The sequence below is a fragment of the Copadichromis virginalis genome, linkage group LG3 (assembly GCF_057382275.1).
Source record: "Copadichromis virginalis isolate Kocher_CV1m ecotype Utaka linkage group LG3, C_Virginalis_male_GT1.1, whole genome shotgun sequence".
NCBI classification, from domain to species: Eukaryota; Metazoa; Chordata; class Actinopteri; order Cichliformes; family Cichlidae; genus Copadichromis; species Copadichromis virginalis.
Window position 1 is genome coordinate 26,673,516 of NC_140620.1, and position 15,908 is coordinate 26,689,423.

The 15,908-nt window shown below is 40.6% G+C and overlaps 1 protein-coding gene across 1 annotated transcript; it reads left to right on the forward strand.

Moving 5' to 3' along the window:
• Positions 1-4,467: 4,467 nt before the first annotated feature.
• Positions 4,468-6,918, forward strand: LOC146713733 (tripartite motif-containing protein 16-like). Its single transcript, XM_085450076.1, has one exon. It carries the CDS (start codon positions 4,483-4,485, stop codon positions 6,181-6,183), a length of 1,701 nt encoding a protein of 566 aa, XP_085306202.1. The 5' UTR covers positions 4,468-4,482; the 3' UTR covers positions 6,184-6,918.
• Positions 6,919-15,908: the final 8,990 nt, after the last annotated feature.

Genomic DNA, 15,908 nt, shown 5'->3' on the forward strand with positions numbered 1-15,908 from the left:
TTCATAACTGGGAACTTTTCTAGCATAAAGGTCAAAAAGGGGGGAAATGTTAGGTTTTGTATTGTTGATTGTCATTTATGCTTAGAAACATTTACTCATATATGCTTAGAAGTGTATAATCAATTGTAGATTGAAAGAATGTCTCATCCTAAAGAGGTCTGTAAGAACTCTGTGTAGCTGGAAAGGGGGGTGCGGTCACTCCTCTGTACAGAGTGTGTTCTGGTATAAATCACATACTCCCTAGGAGAGTTTATCTTTTCTTGTTGATTTATGGTATAGCAAGCACACGTATATCTGTTTAGGTATAAGAGCCTTTTGTTAGATGGACCTAGACGCCTGGCACCAGCTAGCACCGGAGCCTTCACAGGGTCACATCTTGACACACACACACACACACACACACACACACACACACACACACACACACACACACACACACACACGGTACTCTTTGTGTGTATGTAGACGTCATATGTTAATGAACCTATGCATATTCATGTAACCTCAATAAAAGGACAGTGGTACGGGAGAACGGACGAGAGCAACTGGGGCCAAGCGAAGGAACGGCGTTTGTCCAGTTCTCTCCCGTGCACGAGTAACATGAAGAACTTGTCTACTTCGTGTCTTGCTCTGCGGTGTAATTATATTTTCTTCAACGTTCCAGCGAATAGGTTTATGCTACGAACCTATCAACCGCTAAGGCCGGAAGTGCGAGGCTTGTGAAATGGGACGGTCTAGCCTCTGCCCTGTTGCCCAGGTTGCCTAGCAACCATGACACTAACAGCTGGAAACGTTTCATACAGCTTTGTTTGACAGAAATGAAGGAAAACATATTTTGTTCATTTGTTTGTTTGTTTCTACATGAGCTTTGATTTGATAAGTATCTGAGGTTGAGACCCCGAGACTGTGAAATTATGATAGTTGGGCTTCATTTCTGTACTGAACAGTCATTTTAAGATTAGCTAGTAAATAACAATTAGCTGATGTTGTTCATGAGACTAAAGTAATCTCACTTTGGTATTGTAAATATAATATGGCCAATATTAAAGTTATAATTTCAATCATTATTAGTTATTACAGCAGTGAATGACTCTGTTTCAAATACTGAGCTTCAGTAAAGATTCAAGCTGCATTTATTTATATTATTTATATTTCCTGTCGCCTTAAATCTTCACTCAAAGACAGGTTCCTTTGACACTGTATATATAAATGTATTATATATAAGAGACAAATATTGTTCTTTCAATATGTTGGCATTACTAAATTTCTCTCAGTGCTTACTTTAAATATCCATGAAATCATCACAGTCTCTGTAAGATTAAGGTCAACTATTGAACGGTGTATATTTTAAAGTAAAGGCTTTAAAATCAAGTTAGTACTAACATCGCTAATGTCACATAACTTTGCCAACAGGAATGTTTTAATGTTCTTCGTTATTAAACATTTGCACATAAATAAGTGACATAATATTCAGTACTTACTTTTAACAGTTTACTCTTCGACCGCCCCTCTTCCGCCGTTTTTTTTTCGGCAAAATTATCCACACCCACCACCACGCTATGCATTCTGGGATATGTTGGGCCATGAAGTCTACATCGCCACATCCTTAAAATTCAGGGAAATGAAGGACGTATTTGAGGGCCGCATTTCAAGCAGCCTTTGAATTGGGACAGCCTTCGTCGCGTCGCTGTGACGTAATCGGCCTTAAAATGCGGCCTTTAAGGCTGCAGACCCTGAATTGGGACACAGCCAGTGGTCGTGTCCAAATTCATGGGCTGCATCCTCCTGAGGCCGCATTTGTAGACCGATTACGTCACAGCGACGCGCCGAAGGCTGTCCAAATTCGTAGACTCCTCCGAATGCAGCCGACAAATGCGTCCTCCTTTTCCCCGAATTTGAAGGATGGGTCGGGTGTGTCCTTCATGGCCTACCAATATCCCAGAATTCATAGCGCGGCCCAGCCAAACTCCAGTTTCCAACAATGGCCGATACTAAGTTTTAAAATTACTCTTACTAATCTTTCTGAGTCACAAAATAAACTTTTAGCATATTTTCAGGCGAGAAAGTAGTTGTGTAAACATCAAATATCTGCTCGGTTTATCAAGATATCGCATATTTGCAAAAGTGCTTCGACGTTTTCGGAGACGTCTGCTACCCACCAGCTCGATAGCTAGCCGGGAGCTCGATGGTCAGTGATGCCGCCGAGAACGGCACAATTCATCATTTTCAGATCACCGTAGACTACTCGGGTTAAACGTAATATATAAGTCACTTAGACAACCTAAAAATGTTATTGTTGGGCTGTTTTCAGTGTTTTGTTTGTTCGTGAGTAAATCGGTTTGGCTGAGATTAAAGTTATTAGATTAGATTAGATAAAATAAAACTTTATTAATCCCCCGGGTGGGTTCCTCCTTGGTTTTTACACAGCTGACTAAACGTCAAACAGAAAACTAATTAAACAGAAGTATGAGACAGTTGAGAATTTACGCCAGTGTCCTGTTATACTTTAGATAGCAAGGAGCAGACGGCTGAGTTTATTAAACTCCACCGAGACAGCGGTGACGCTAATCAGAAGGCTAGACCGTCCAATTTCACGGCCGTTTACTTCCGGCCTACCCGACCTTCTGAGGACCCGGCCCACACACACACGCCTGCTCTGATATCTATAGCTGCCTATTAAAAGAGAGTGTGTGTGTGTGTGTGTGTGTGTGTGTGTGTGTAACCCATATTTTATGTTTGTAGCTTGCACTGAGGGCTGATTGATTATGTATGTTCTGCCTGCAGCACTGCGGTGTGTTTGTTGACCTTCTTGTAAGCGACACACACAGGGAAGCACGAACTGTAGCACGTTATAGGTGAATAACACCAGCGCAGTCTCTAATGCAGCTCAGGCAGCTTTGCAACTCAGCGCCATCACTGTTGTGAGGTGTTCCTGTTATTTTGTCCACCCCATCCTCATATAAAAATAGAGAGAGAGAGGATGGCATTTGTGCTTTCAGTGAGATGAAACAATAATAGCTTACAGACATGAACACACACGTGCATCTATGCTTGTGGACCTTCTGTGACATGATGCGTAATCCACACAGCTGTGAAGGTAAGTCATACCTTAAGAAAACAGTGATCTGAGGTTAAGGGGATTCCTCTGAAGTGGTGCAAAAGTGTGAAACAAGTCAGAAAGAAGTTGTTTAATGTTTGTGTACATGGACATGTCTGGGGATAAATGTATGCTCACCACCTCAATGAACTCAAGCAACAAGGAGCAAAAGTCCTTACTGATGCGAGACCAGTGAAGTCATACAGGAAACAATTACTTCAACTTATTTGTGTGTTTGTTTGCTGTTGTGAAACTGTAAGTAAAGAGTGGAAGGTGGATCTAGCTGAGAATCTGCACGTTTTCTGAGCAATGTCTTGTGATTGACATGTCATTAGCTAAAAACTATGAACTAGTTACCACTCTTTCCTGATGCCTGAGTGTAATATACAAAGAGAACCTAATATTTTGTTCAATATGACAACAAACCATTGAGCGGTGAACACATCAGAAAAATGCTTGCTTGATCTTGTCACATGGTCATTGGTCATTTTACCATACACTCCTTTTTGACTTGACCAGTAGTCTTTTCACAATCACAAGGGTATTTAGCAATGACCCTGGTGAAGGCCACAAGGGGAAATGTGTTGGTCACGCATTAAAACTGGTTCCTAATACTTTAAGTTTCACTGGAGTCTTCATGTCATTAGATCTTTGTCTTCGCCATGAACCTTGAAAGTTGTTCCAGAAAGGTTTGTTGCTATTTTAATGTAAAGAACATGGTTATTTCTGTTCCAGCAGCTGTTATAAATGCAAAACTAAAATGCAAGATTCTTTTGAGTAATTAACTTTTTGCAGGAATATCTGTAATTATATGTGCAGACTCTGCTGACTGTTCAAAGCAATGCAGTGGCATTTATCTAGTTCTCATCCTGTTACAGCAACATTGATTACTGCCTATAAAAGCAATAAATAAATAAATAAAAGCAACCAGCATATGTCTGCTAACCTAACCCTGCTCTCCACATATGCTTTGATTTGGTCAGCAGCCTCTGCTGTTCTGACGGTTATTGTTACCTGAGACGTTTCTGTCCAGTGGTCATCAAAGCTGGATTTTTAAAAATTATTTATATAGAAGAAGCAGTAAATAAAAAGGGTTAAACACACAGTTTCACTCTCTAACTGCTCCTCTTCCTGGAGTGAAGCACAGCCTGATAACCTCCCTCTTCTTCCTGCTCTTAAACACAGCACCTCCTCTCTGTCCACGTGTTTCCTCGTTCCCTCCCCCTCAGATCTGCACTTTGAAGATGGGTGTAACCAACATGTGGTGACATGTAAGAGCTGACAGGCTCCATTCACTGCAGAAACATGTTGTTGAGATCAGAGCTCAGACTAGTTTCAGTTATAAGGAAGTGAAACTCACACAGTCACTGACACTGAGAGGAGAAATGGCACAGAAAGGACTTCAGCTGGACCGAGAAACCTTCTCTTGTTCCATCTGTTTGGATCTACTGAAGGATCCGGTAGCAACAACCTGTGGACACAGCTACTGCAGGAACTGTATTAAATCCCACTTTGATGAAGAGGACAGGAAGGGAATCCACAGCTGCCCTCAGTGCAGGAAGACTTTCATACCGAGGCCTGTCCTGGAGAAAAACACCATGTTAGCAGCTTTAGTGGAGCAGCTGAAGAAGACTGGACTCCAAGCTGCTCCAGCTGATCACTGCTATGCTGGACCTGAAGATGTGGCCTGTGATGTCTGCACTGGGAGGAAGCTGAAAGCCATCAAGTCCTGTTTATCTTGTCCAGCCTCTTACTGTGAGAAACACCTCCAACCTCACTATGATGCAGCTCCATTAAAGAAACACAAGCTGGTGGCCCCCTCCAAGAAGCTCCAGGAGAACATCTGCTCTCGTCATGATGAGGTGATGAAGATTTTCTGTCGTACTGATCAGCAGAGTATCTGTTATCTCTGCACAATGGATGAACATAAAGGCCATGAAACAGTCCCAGCTGCAGCAGAAAGGACTGAGAAGCAGAAGGAGCTCGAGGTGAGACGACTAAACATCCAGCAGAGAATCCAGGAGCGAGAGAAAGATGTGAAGCTGCTTCAACAGGAGGTGGAGGCCATCAATGGCTCTGCTGATAAAGCAGTGGAGGACAGTGAGAAGATGTTCACTGAGCTGATCCGTCTCCTCCAGAAAAGAAGCTCTGATGTGAAGCAGCAGGTCAGATCCCAGCAGGAAACTGAAGTGAGTCGAGTCAAAGAGCTTCAGGAGAAGCTGGAGCAGGAGATCGCTGAGCTGAAGAGGAAAGACGGCGAGCTGGAGCAGCTCTCACACACAGAGGATCACAACCAGTTTCTACACAACTACCCCTCACTGTCAGCACTCAGTGAGTCTACACACTCATCCAGCATCAATATTCGTCCTCTGAGCTACTTTGAGGATGTGACAGCAGCTGTGTCAGAGACCAGAGATAAACTACAGGACATTCTGAGAGAGGAATGGACAAACATCTCACTGACAGTGACTGAAGAGGATGTTTTACTGTCACCACCAGAGCCAAAGACCAGAGCTGGATTCTTAAAATGTTCACGTGAAATCACACTGGATCCAAACACAGCAAACAGACGTCTGTTATTATCTGAGGGGAACAGAAAAGTAACATCTATGAAGCAACAACAGTCTTATTCTGATCATCCAGACAGATTCACTGGATGGTTTCAGGTCCTGAGTAGAGAGAGTCTGACTGGACGTTGTTACTGGGAGGTGGAGTGGAGAGGGAGAGGAGTTGGTCTCGCAGTCACATACAAGAATATCAGCAGAGCAGGGGGGAGCGATGAATGTGGATTTGGATTCAATAACAAATCTTGGGCATTACATTGTGACACAAACAGTTATAGATTTCGACACAACAAAGTCCAAACTGACCTCTCAGGTCCTCGGTCCTCCAGAGTAGGAGTGTACCTGGATCACAGAGCAGGTATTCTGTCTTTCTACAGAGTCTCTGAAACCATGACTCTCCTCCACAGAGTCCAGACCACATTCACTCAGCCGCTCTATGCTGGACTTTTTCTTTATGGACCTGGAGACACTGCAGAGTTGATTAAAGTCAAACAGAGAAGACAGGTTCATGTTGATCCCTGACCATTATATGTACTTGTGTAGTTTCTAAATGAGGCTTTACATTTTAGAAGCTGAGAAGTTCAGTGGTCCATTGATGTGTGAAAATAATATTGCACTGATTCAAACTGTACTTACATTTATATACCTTACATCAATATAAATCTGAATTTGTTCTTATGGCTGATAATCATGTGAGTTTAAATGATACTACTCTTCATATTCAGCATGTTTGAAATCTGTCATCAGTCTGTATGACTGAATCACAGGGGTTAGAAGTTTGTAGGTCACGATGCAGGTCTCACACTATACGGCCCGATGCTCTGATGCGACCTGAGTGCTCACACTGTGCGTCCATAACATGAAGCCTATAACACAAAATCTGTCTCAGCACAGTGCAGTCCATCACCAGTGTTCGGTCCTCCAGCACCAGCTGGACTGGTTAAAACAGCAGAACACAGGATCCATCAGACAAGCGACTCAGAATGAGTTGGACAATGCTGCGGTCGAGGTACTGCAACTACATGACTTGGATGTGTGTGAAAAAGTACTCTGGAAACCTTCAGAGATACCTGACTCTTGAACGATGGGGGATTATGAAAAGATTGTAGTGACTTAAATGTGCCTGATGGAGTTAGTAAGGGTGCAGCTGTGCCTCGAGCTGATGACAGCACCATAGAAACGGATGTGTTAGTGGAGGAGGTTTGGACACACGTCTGCTTTAATGTGTTTTGCTATTAAAAGATGACAGAATGTTTTATTCATACTAATGTTGTTAATAAATAGGATTTGCTGAATCAAATTATGTTCTGATATTGTTTTTGTATCATCGTTGCATAACATCAATTTCCACATTGTACACATGCAGTTATAGTGATGACAGACACATTAGTAATGATGATGTGAGACACTTACTGACATGTACAGATGGATTTTCTAAGTATGCATGCAGGTGTCTTCAAACCAAGGCAGGAACATCTGTTGCATCTGCTTTTGAGGACAAGTGAGGGACGTGTACCTGCTAATACGTACGGCTCTGATGTCACTAACATCTCCTTGAACTCTAAATCAGTGTTTCCAACCACTGTGCCGCAGCACATACAGGGAGTGCAGAATTATTAGGCAAGTTGTAACAAAATAAACAGGAGAAAAGAAAAGCCTTGTTAAGCCATGACATATGCTCTTCGTCCCAGGAGGGTAAATCATACCAAACCTAATTGGCAGGTTCAAATTTGTAACAAAAGACAAATCATCGGCCAGATTAATCTCAAGCATTCATCCATCAGCCACACACCTTGCGACACACAACATACAACATAACCCTGATGTCTTTTCACATAATAAGTTTCTTCTCATGTAATCAGATGTGTGCCATGTTAAAACTTCTTCACACACCTCAGAAACTCAACAACCTATTAGCTCGCCCAGCTCACTCTTTCAAGACCCCTCATCAGCATTCTGTTTTCCCCCAGCTTTGATGCAATCATCTGTCCTCCCATAATATTAGTCCACTAGTCTATGTATCACTTCTCATCTAAGTGACTTGGATAAGATGACAAACAGAATCACATGCTTAAGATGCTGTCTGGTCTTCATGAGTTTCATTGTATGTGTATGTAGGGTTAGTAGGATTAATACATTTTCCGTTTGTGTTTTTTTTTGTGTACCTTTTTCATTTTGTAGTGCTTCAGACTCCTCAAATGTTCCCACTTAAAGCAGTTATTTTCCTTTTTCACAGGTTTGCTAACCCAAATTTTGATTTCCCACACTAAACAACAGCATTCCTCTGTACACTCACCTACTTCTTCCACTCTGTTCTCCTCTCCCACTCTGCAGTCCAATGGCAGTCAGTTCTCTTCAGCTTTGGCCTGTGTTTTCCACTGTCTCATCTTGGCATTTCACTCCAAAAGTGGCAAATGTCACACAGTGAAGTTGTAGCTTGCTGGAAACACATGTCCATCCAGTCAGGTGATGGGTTTTCTTTCTCTCTGATGCCGTTTGCCCAAAGCGCTGCTGGACCTCTCTGCTCAGGATACTGCTGTCTCTTGACCTGCTGTGAGCTCTTGATATCCATCTCATTGTTCTAGAACTGCACTCCTTGTCTTCAGGCAGAGGTTAGCTTCCGTGGAGCTTGCTTTCTCGGGGTGAGAAACACATAGGAGTTAACCTGTAAACACAATTCAGCCAAGACTCGGCCTGGGTGTTTCTAATGATGTTAACCTATAATTGTCGTCCAACTGCTGCATGTGGAAATTTGATCCTGGTCTGCTTTTCACCTGCAAGTCACACCCTCTGCTAGGCCGGGTTAGCCTCGCAGAGGCAGTGGCGAGGCTAACCCGGCACCCTCGCCTCTGCTAACCCTGTTTTCACAATAGAGAGACGCCTAAAACAACACACATCTCTCTCTCTGGTTTTTGAACTCTCCTTTCTTTAAAACAGAAAGTGAGATTGAAGTTGCCTTAGGCTGAGCTCTTCATTTATCAATTCCTTTTTTTTCATCAACAGCACAACTATTTTCTTTCTTTTCTGTCCACTGGGGTAGAAGCTGACCTGCAGAATCACCTCTTCCCCCGTTGGAGACTATTCTCACCCACACACTTTCACACCTCTCTGTGGTTCACACACACAGTGACTTCAGACACATTACACTGCTTTGCGCACAATTTCACTTCTTTTCTTCCTTCAATGATCTACATATTACGTGCTGCCTGGTGAATACTTTGCAATGTTTTCCATCCCCTTTCAAGGCATACTTACTACTTACTCAGTTTATTCCCCATCATGGCTCAAGAGTTGGGAGTTTGTCTTGTAATCGGAAGGTTGCCGGTTCGAGCCCCAGCTTGGACAGTCTCGGTTGTTGAGTCCTTGGACAAGACACTTCACCCGTTGCCTACTGGTGGTGGTCAGAGGGCCCGGTGGCGCCAGTGTCCAGCAGCCTCGCCTCTGTCAGTGCGCCCCAGCCATCACCAGTGTGTGAATGGGTGGATGACTAAATGTGTAAAGCGCTTTGGGGTCCTTAGCGTCCTTAGGGACTAGTAATGCATTTACACTTAACAAGACAACTTTCAGCCGCACACAGACCACGTCTGGCCCACACTTGTTCACACACAAAATAGGCCTATGATCTCCCTTAAAGCAGAGTCACCAGTGAGAGCTCTATCCTCCTTACATACAAAACCAAACACTTTACGTCCTCAGTGGCGGAGAAAAAAACCTCCTTTCGGTGGTGAAACCATCCTTAAACCTTCTTGAAAACTGGCGGACAAACCAGACCTCCTTAAAAAAATTAAAAACTGGTGGGGAAATCAGGTAGCTTATCCACCTTAAAATAAAATAAATAAACAGCCTTTATTGCAGCCTTTTATTCTCATGGTCACAGAAGGTTACAACACTGCATGTGTGTGTGTGTGTGTGTGTGTAATAATAATAATCACAGGGAAAGAAACACACACAACTAATAGGTACTATCTAACACCAGTGCAGAAGATGCAAATTCATAGAAAATATCAATATGACTCATGTAATGTTCAGTAGAAAACCAGCGTGTCTCATGGAGTAGCCCAGAGAAAACATTAGTGAATGTTGTATATCAGTCAAACAGGAGATCTTCTGTCACCATCAGGTGACACAGTTATTAAACAGTTAATTAAACGTCATCAGAGTTGTTACTTTATCATTTCTATTAGTGTTCCCTTACCAATGTCTTTTTTTTTTCTGTGTATTCTACTATGTCTACTTCTAGTTGTTATATGGCTGTCTATGATGGTACTGCATACTGTTTTTGGTGCACATATCTGTGTTTCTCAGGTCTGTTCCCTGGATTTTCACCTGGCTTTTATCCTGTATGTTTCAGTTGTTTGTATTAAATTACAGTAGTTTTCTTTTTCCTCTTTAATAAACATGTGGAACTATTTTTTTTAATAAGATAGCGCTGGAGTTTTCTTCCTTTTTGAATTTTTCAATGCATTTTTGTCATGTTACAATGGCGTTGATTTGTGTTATTGTCCGACGAAGATCACGAGTGCTGGAAACATTTGCAAAACAACTGGTAAAGTTGGAAACTTGTAGTGTGCGAGCTGTTGATTTTTTTTTTCATGGACATTGTTAACTATGTTTCAGATCAGTAACTGGCTCATTTGTTTGTTTTGCATAGATGTGCATGTATTTATTTTATTGTTCTGTTTTGACGTTGCTAGTTTGAGATACTGTCATCTCTGAGACGACCATTTCTGTACCTGAACCCTGGGCAGAAACAATAAACTTGACTAAACTGATATTAAAAACACTGGTTTGTTCTAATCCAGATGTAGTAGCTTTATGATGGTTTCTGCAGGTTGAAGAACAGCTGGAATCATCATCTGAACATTTAACTCCTGTAAGAGCAGCACAAAGATGCAGAAACAGGCTCTCTCTCAGTGTCGTTTTACAAATGTTACAGCTGCAGTAAAAACAAGATGAAAATAATCAGGGTGAATTTAATTGTTACTGAAACAACATGTAAGGTCTTCACTAAATACCTCACCATCTACAATCCCTCTCTAATCAGTCGTGTTGATAGGCTGTAAAGCTGTAAAACCATAAAAGTCCACAAAAACACCACTGCAAGCATCACAGGGAAACATTAGTGCAGGCACACAGTGACTGTTTCGCTTTCAGCTTCTGCAGCCAAGCAGAAAATATGCAAATGAGGAACAAAATCCAACAGATTTAACAGAAGTAATGACCTTTTTTTTCTGTCCTGCTAAAACACATCACCAATAGCAGAAACATTAGACGTGCTTGTTTAACTAAAGGAGAATCGCAGAGAGAACCAGGACACCAGCACTTAAGCAGCTAACACATAATAAAGGGAGCTGCAAAGGAAAAACAGGGAGAATAAAAACACCATAAACAACATCCTGACTCATCTGCATGAATCACAGCAGGTTCATCTGGAGTGTGTTTGTTTTAATTGTTGCTCTGAGTTCACACTTGAGCACCTGTGCACACAGAAGCATCTCTGTTGTTTTGTACCTCTGGTCACATTAAGATGGGCAGTGGGAGACTTTGGAGGGGCTTGCCCGCAAAAAATCAAATACAATTGACATAATCTTCCAACAGCAGAATCTTTTTTCTGGATAAATCAAAATCAGAGACTTGAACACCTACACAGCATCTGAACATGTGCATACTGTCCTCACTACAGTACCAAAGCTCATCATCTTGTTATGACTTATGGTTCCATAACAGGGTGTCAGTTCTGGAGTTTCCCCAAAATTACTGTTAACAGTACATATTCAGTCATAACCACACAGGCACTGCCTCTAAATAAAACCCAGTATCTGTACCCCACTCTGACAGTGTATCTGCTCATTTCCTGTTGTTTTCACAGAGAGCTGGATTCTTGGTTTCCCCCCCAAAAACACCCCATGATGTGAAGATGATAGTAATGAGTTACACAGACCATCAGAGGGGGCAAAAGTACAGACGTTCTTTACTTAAGTAGAAGTACAGATACCCGTGTTTTTAAAAAATATTCTCCAGTAAAAGCACTGAAACAACTTCTTTGAGTAAAAGTGAAAAAGTACAGTTTACAGGTTACAAGGTAACTAAAGCTTGTGCTATATTAATATAAGAATATAATCAGAAAATATTATTAGTGCACAAGAATACAAATATTATTCTAATCTAAATTCTAATTCTAATGAATGTGCTTATTTTGATTTGAAAGATTTCAAAACAATAACTGTTTCCTGTTGCCTACTTTGTAGAGGGTGACTTTGCCTCTAAACAGGAAAATGAGCAGTCAGGGGTTGAAGTGGTGGAGGAACTCTAAAATTAGTAATGGCGCTCAGTGTGGGGAAAAAATGATGGCCCACAATAATTTCTGATGTAAGCTTCATAAAGTTTTCTTAGTGTAAAGGCTGCAATCAGCTGACCTGCTGCTCTTTGTGGATTTACACAACTGAACTTAACAACATGTACACAGTTTCACCAGCTATCATATCTGATGTCCATCCCCTACACTCACACTATGCGGCTTCACACTAGACAGTATACAGCTAGAATAAAGTTTCAATTCAGTTAAATAATCTAAGCATCATTATCTTAAATGCACATTCATTTCTGCCACACTTGATGTAACCATAAGCAGTCCAACAGTGTTTTATAGTGAATTCACCACATGAATGCAAACTAACCTGTTTTCCCCGGACACAACAACACACTAGCTACTCTGAAGTACCACAACCATAACTCCAGCCCACTTTAATCCCTGAGTATAAACACTAGATGAACTTAAAGGAACAAGTCTGCTTTGGAAATGTAAGGAGTAGAAAGCACAGATATTTATACACAGTTTAATAATGTAGGGAGTAAAACTAAAAATAAATACTCAAGTGAAGTAAACATATGTGAAAAATCTACTTAAGTATTTGTACTATGTTAACTTTCCACCTTTGTAAACCAAACCAACATCAATAAAACCTTATTAACATCCATCCGTAAATATAGATGGTACATGGAAAAACAATCAAATGATGAAATGATTTTATGTGCAGATCAGCAGCTCATAAACTGGTCACAACTATCGATCTATTAATCATTTTTCTCTCTCCCTTTGTTGTTTAGGCTTAAACAATTAAAAGACAAAAGTGTGTTTTCATCAGACTGCTCTCACATCTACAGGATAAAGTTTTTTCCCCTTTTTAAATGGTAAAAGTCCAGAATGTTTCATTTGACTGTTTTTCTACACGAACGAGTAAATTTCTACAGGTCTACATATATTTCAACACTAATTTTCTCTTTGCATTAGCAAAGACAAACAGACAAAACCACAAATAAATCCACAAGTCAAGAAGTTTTCATTAAGAGTGTAAGGAAGAGGACTCCCTTACTGCATTTATTTATATTGTATTGTCTGTATAGCACTTTAGAGCACACCTTTCACTTTATTAAAAGCACCTTATCAAGCACTTTATGAGCATTGCACTTTAAGCATGGATTTGCACACAAGAAGTTTAAATATTTATTGACTATTTATTGGGAATTTTAAAATCAGTTGGTGGCCTTGTTTCAGATCCTGCACAGCTGCTCCTCATCAAGGAATGTGGTGGTTGTCTGTCAGGAGAGAAGAATGGTGATTGAGATTGTGATTAAGGTTTACCAATAAGGGAAACTAATGCAAATGTGTGTGTGAAATCTAGGGATAAAAGTGGTGCAAATAAGTGTTTGTAAGTTAATGATTACTCACCTTTCTTGCCTGTGTCCTCTTCAAGGTGTTTGGGCAAATGTTTCCCCGGGGGTCCAGACACCATTTAAAGGTTCCGGGAGAGACCATTGGTAAAGAGAGTGTGGTGAATCTTTTTGTGCTTGGGTTTCTGGGTTTTTATAATATTGGGTTTGGTGTAACATTAAAGTGTGAAATATTTATTAATATGTAAATGTGAAGATGTATTTATGTATTTATTTATTCTTATTGATATATTGTATACTGTGGTGGAAGGTTGGGATTTAAGAATTTACCTGAGAGTGGAATAATGGTTAAGTCTGTGACAGCTGAACATATTTAAGGCTGCCAGTTGTCATTAGAGGATGGATTTTTGTGCTGTGAAGAAGCTCGACAAGTTAATTGTTTTAAGGAGAGCCATATAGCAAATAAATACTTTGTTCCACTACACTTGCCTTGGTCTGTCTCACTGTGTTTCCAGCCGCTAAGGGCTGCCCTGTTACAAAGAGGGAAAAGAGAATCACACCAGACAATATAAACCACATATTGTGGAATTTCTATCAACAACTAACAAACTAATGAAGTCAGCAGGGTCTCCATGATTGATAAAAAGATAAAGTCCAGCACAGAGCAGCTGAGTGCATATGGTCTGGACTCTGAAGAGTCATGGTTCAGCTGTAGAAAGACAAAATACCTGCCAAGTATTTTATGAATGTAACCAGTTTGAGACATTATGTGAGAAGAGCATAATAATTATCCATCCATCCGCTTCTCCTTTCCAGGGTCGCAGTGGGCACTGGAGCCTATCCCAGCTGTCATAGGGCAAGAGACAGGCTAACACATAGAGACACAGACAAACATTCACTCACAGATTCACACCTATGGGCAATTTAGATTGACCAATTAACCTATCCCCCCTATTGCATGTTTTTGGACGGTGGGAGGAAGCCGGAGTATCCGGGGAGAACCTGCACAAACACGGGGAGAACATGCAAACTCCACACAGAAAGCACCCGGCCTGATGGTGGAATTGAACTCAGGACTTTTTTGCTGTGCAGCAACAGTGCTAACCACCGTGCCACCGTGCTGACCGCATAATAATTGTTTATTTAATAATCATTAATCAATTTAATTCAATTTTTTAATAAGCAAATGAACACAACAGCAGTTGCGTCATGGTGCTTTATGCAGGCCTGGGGATCTGAAGACCATTTAAAGGTTCCTGGATGAACACTTCTTGTTTTTTAGAAATTTAACTGAATTTTTAGGATTTTACTGTACTAATAAATTATGTTCGTGTGTTTTTGTAGATTTTTATTATTTTTATTAAAAAACTTGTGGTGAAAGCACCATGAGACTCATCGGTAGCAGAGTGTGAAATGCTTCCTGTTTCCCAGTTATTGATTGTAAATCTCTAAAATGGTCAGTAAATACAATCAGATGACACTGTGTTTAAAGAAGAGATTTAAGAAAGTTCAACAAATCAACCAAGTGAAAAATTCCACTTTAATTACCACAAGTCAAAGTGGACACAATTCTATCCCCAGAGACGAAACCAAGTGTTATACCAGGCAGTAAACATGTTTATTTAACCTTCAGACTGTATTATCATCAAACATTATATAGTGTTATTTACAGCGATTCTTTTCCATGTACATTATTTTCCAGTCCCCTTCAGCCTCACCACTGTTGTTATGGAGGAGCAGTGGTGATGAGCTACTGGGTCTGCTGAGCTCTAAAACTAAAACTGGTACTCGGAACCTGAAGTTTGAACAGTGGGGCAGCCACACAGCTTGTTATGTCCAGGCTAACAGTCCTCACAGCTGCAGAAAAAACAGCGAACATGTTCCCCTTGTGTGAATCTGTTGGACTGTTTCTTGTAAGTGAATTCAGTGCCTGAAGATGAACACTAACAGCTAAGTGTGATTTAATTAAGACAAACACTTACTGACTTTTGTAGATTCAGTTACTACGGCAACAGTCCCTCCTCCTCCCCCTCTGCCTGTTAGTGTTGAATTCAAAACAGCTTATCTGGCTCCCTCTGCTGGTTAAACTGTTGAACTACCACATTAACTTGTTACCAAAAAGTTGATTCTGTGACCTGTGAGGTCAGTTCCTTCATCATTAATATGCAATAATACTAATAATACCAATAATAACAACTTTTTCTAATGATTTTTCTTATCTCTATATTTAAAATATAATATGTATAATACAATATATATTACAAGTAAATAAAATAAATAAAATAAAATCATTTAAAGTAATTAAATATTTAGAATAATGATCATCTGAACCTTTGCATTAAGAAGTAAGAAGTCTTTTCATTTTTGTTGAATACCCCCGATTTAAAGCAACACTTACTGTTGGCTTCATCAGAAATTCCAGAGCATTCCTAATATTTTGGCCAGTCTATCACCATACATGAAGGGGAAATCATGTTAGTAACTCATTTCAACAAGAACCAGGCGCAGGGGCATGTTTATCACCTCTTTCTTTAACAGTTGCTGTCGTTTTGAAAGCATGATTGGAGTGCTCCATA

What these genes read in the sequence shown, in the direction of transcription:
- LOC146713733 (XM_085450076.1), top strand. Translation starts at nt 4,483, where the DNA reads ATGGCACAGAAAGGACTTCAGCTGGACCGAGAAACCTTCTCTTGTTCC.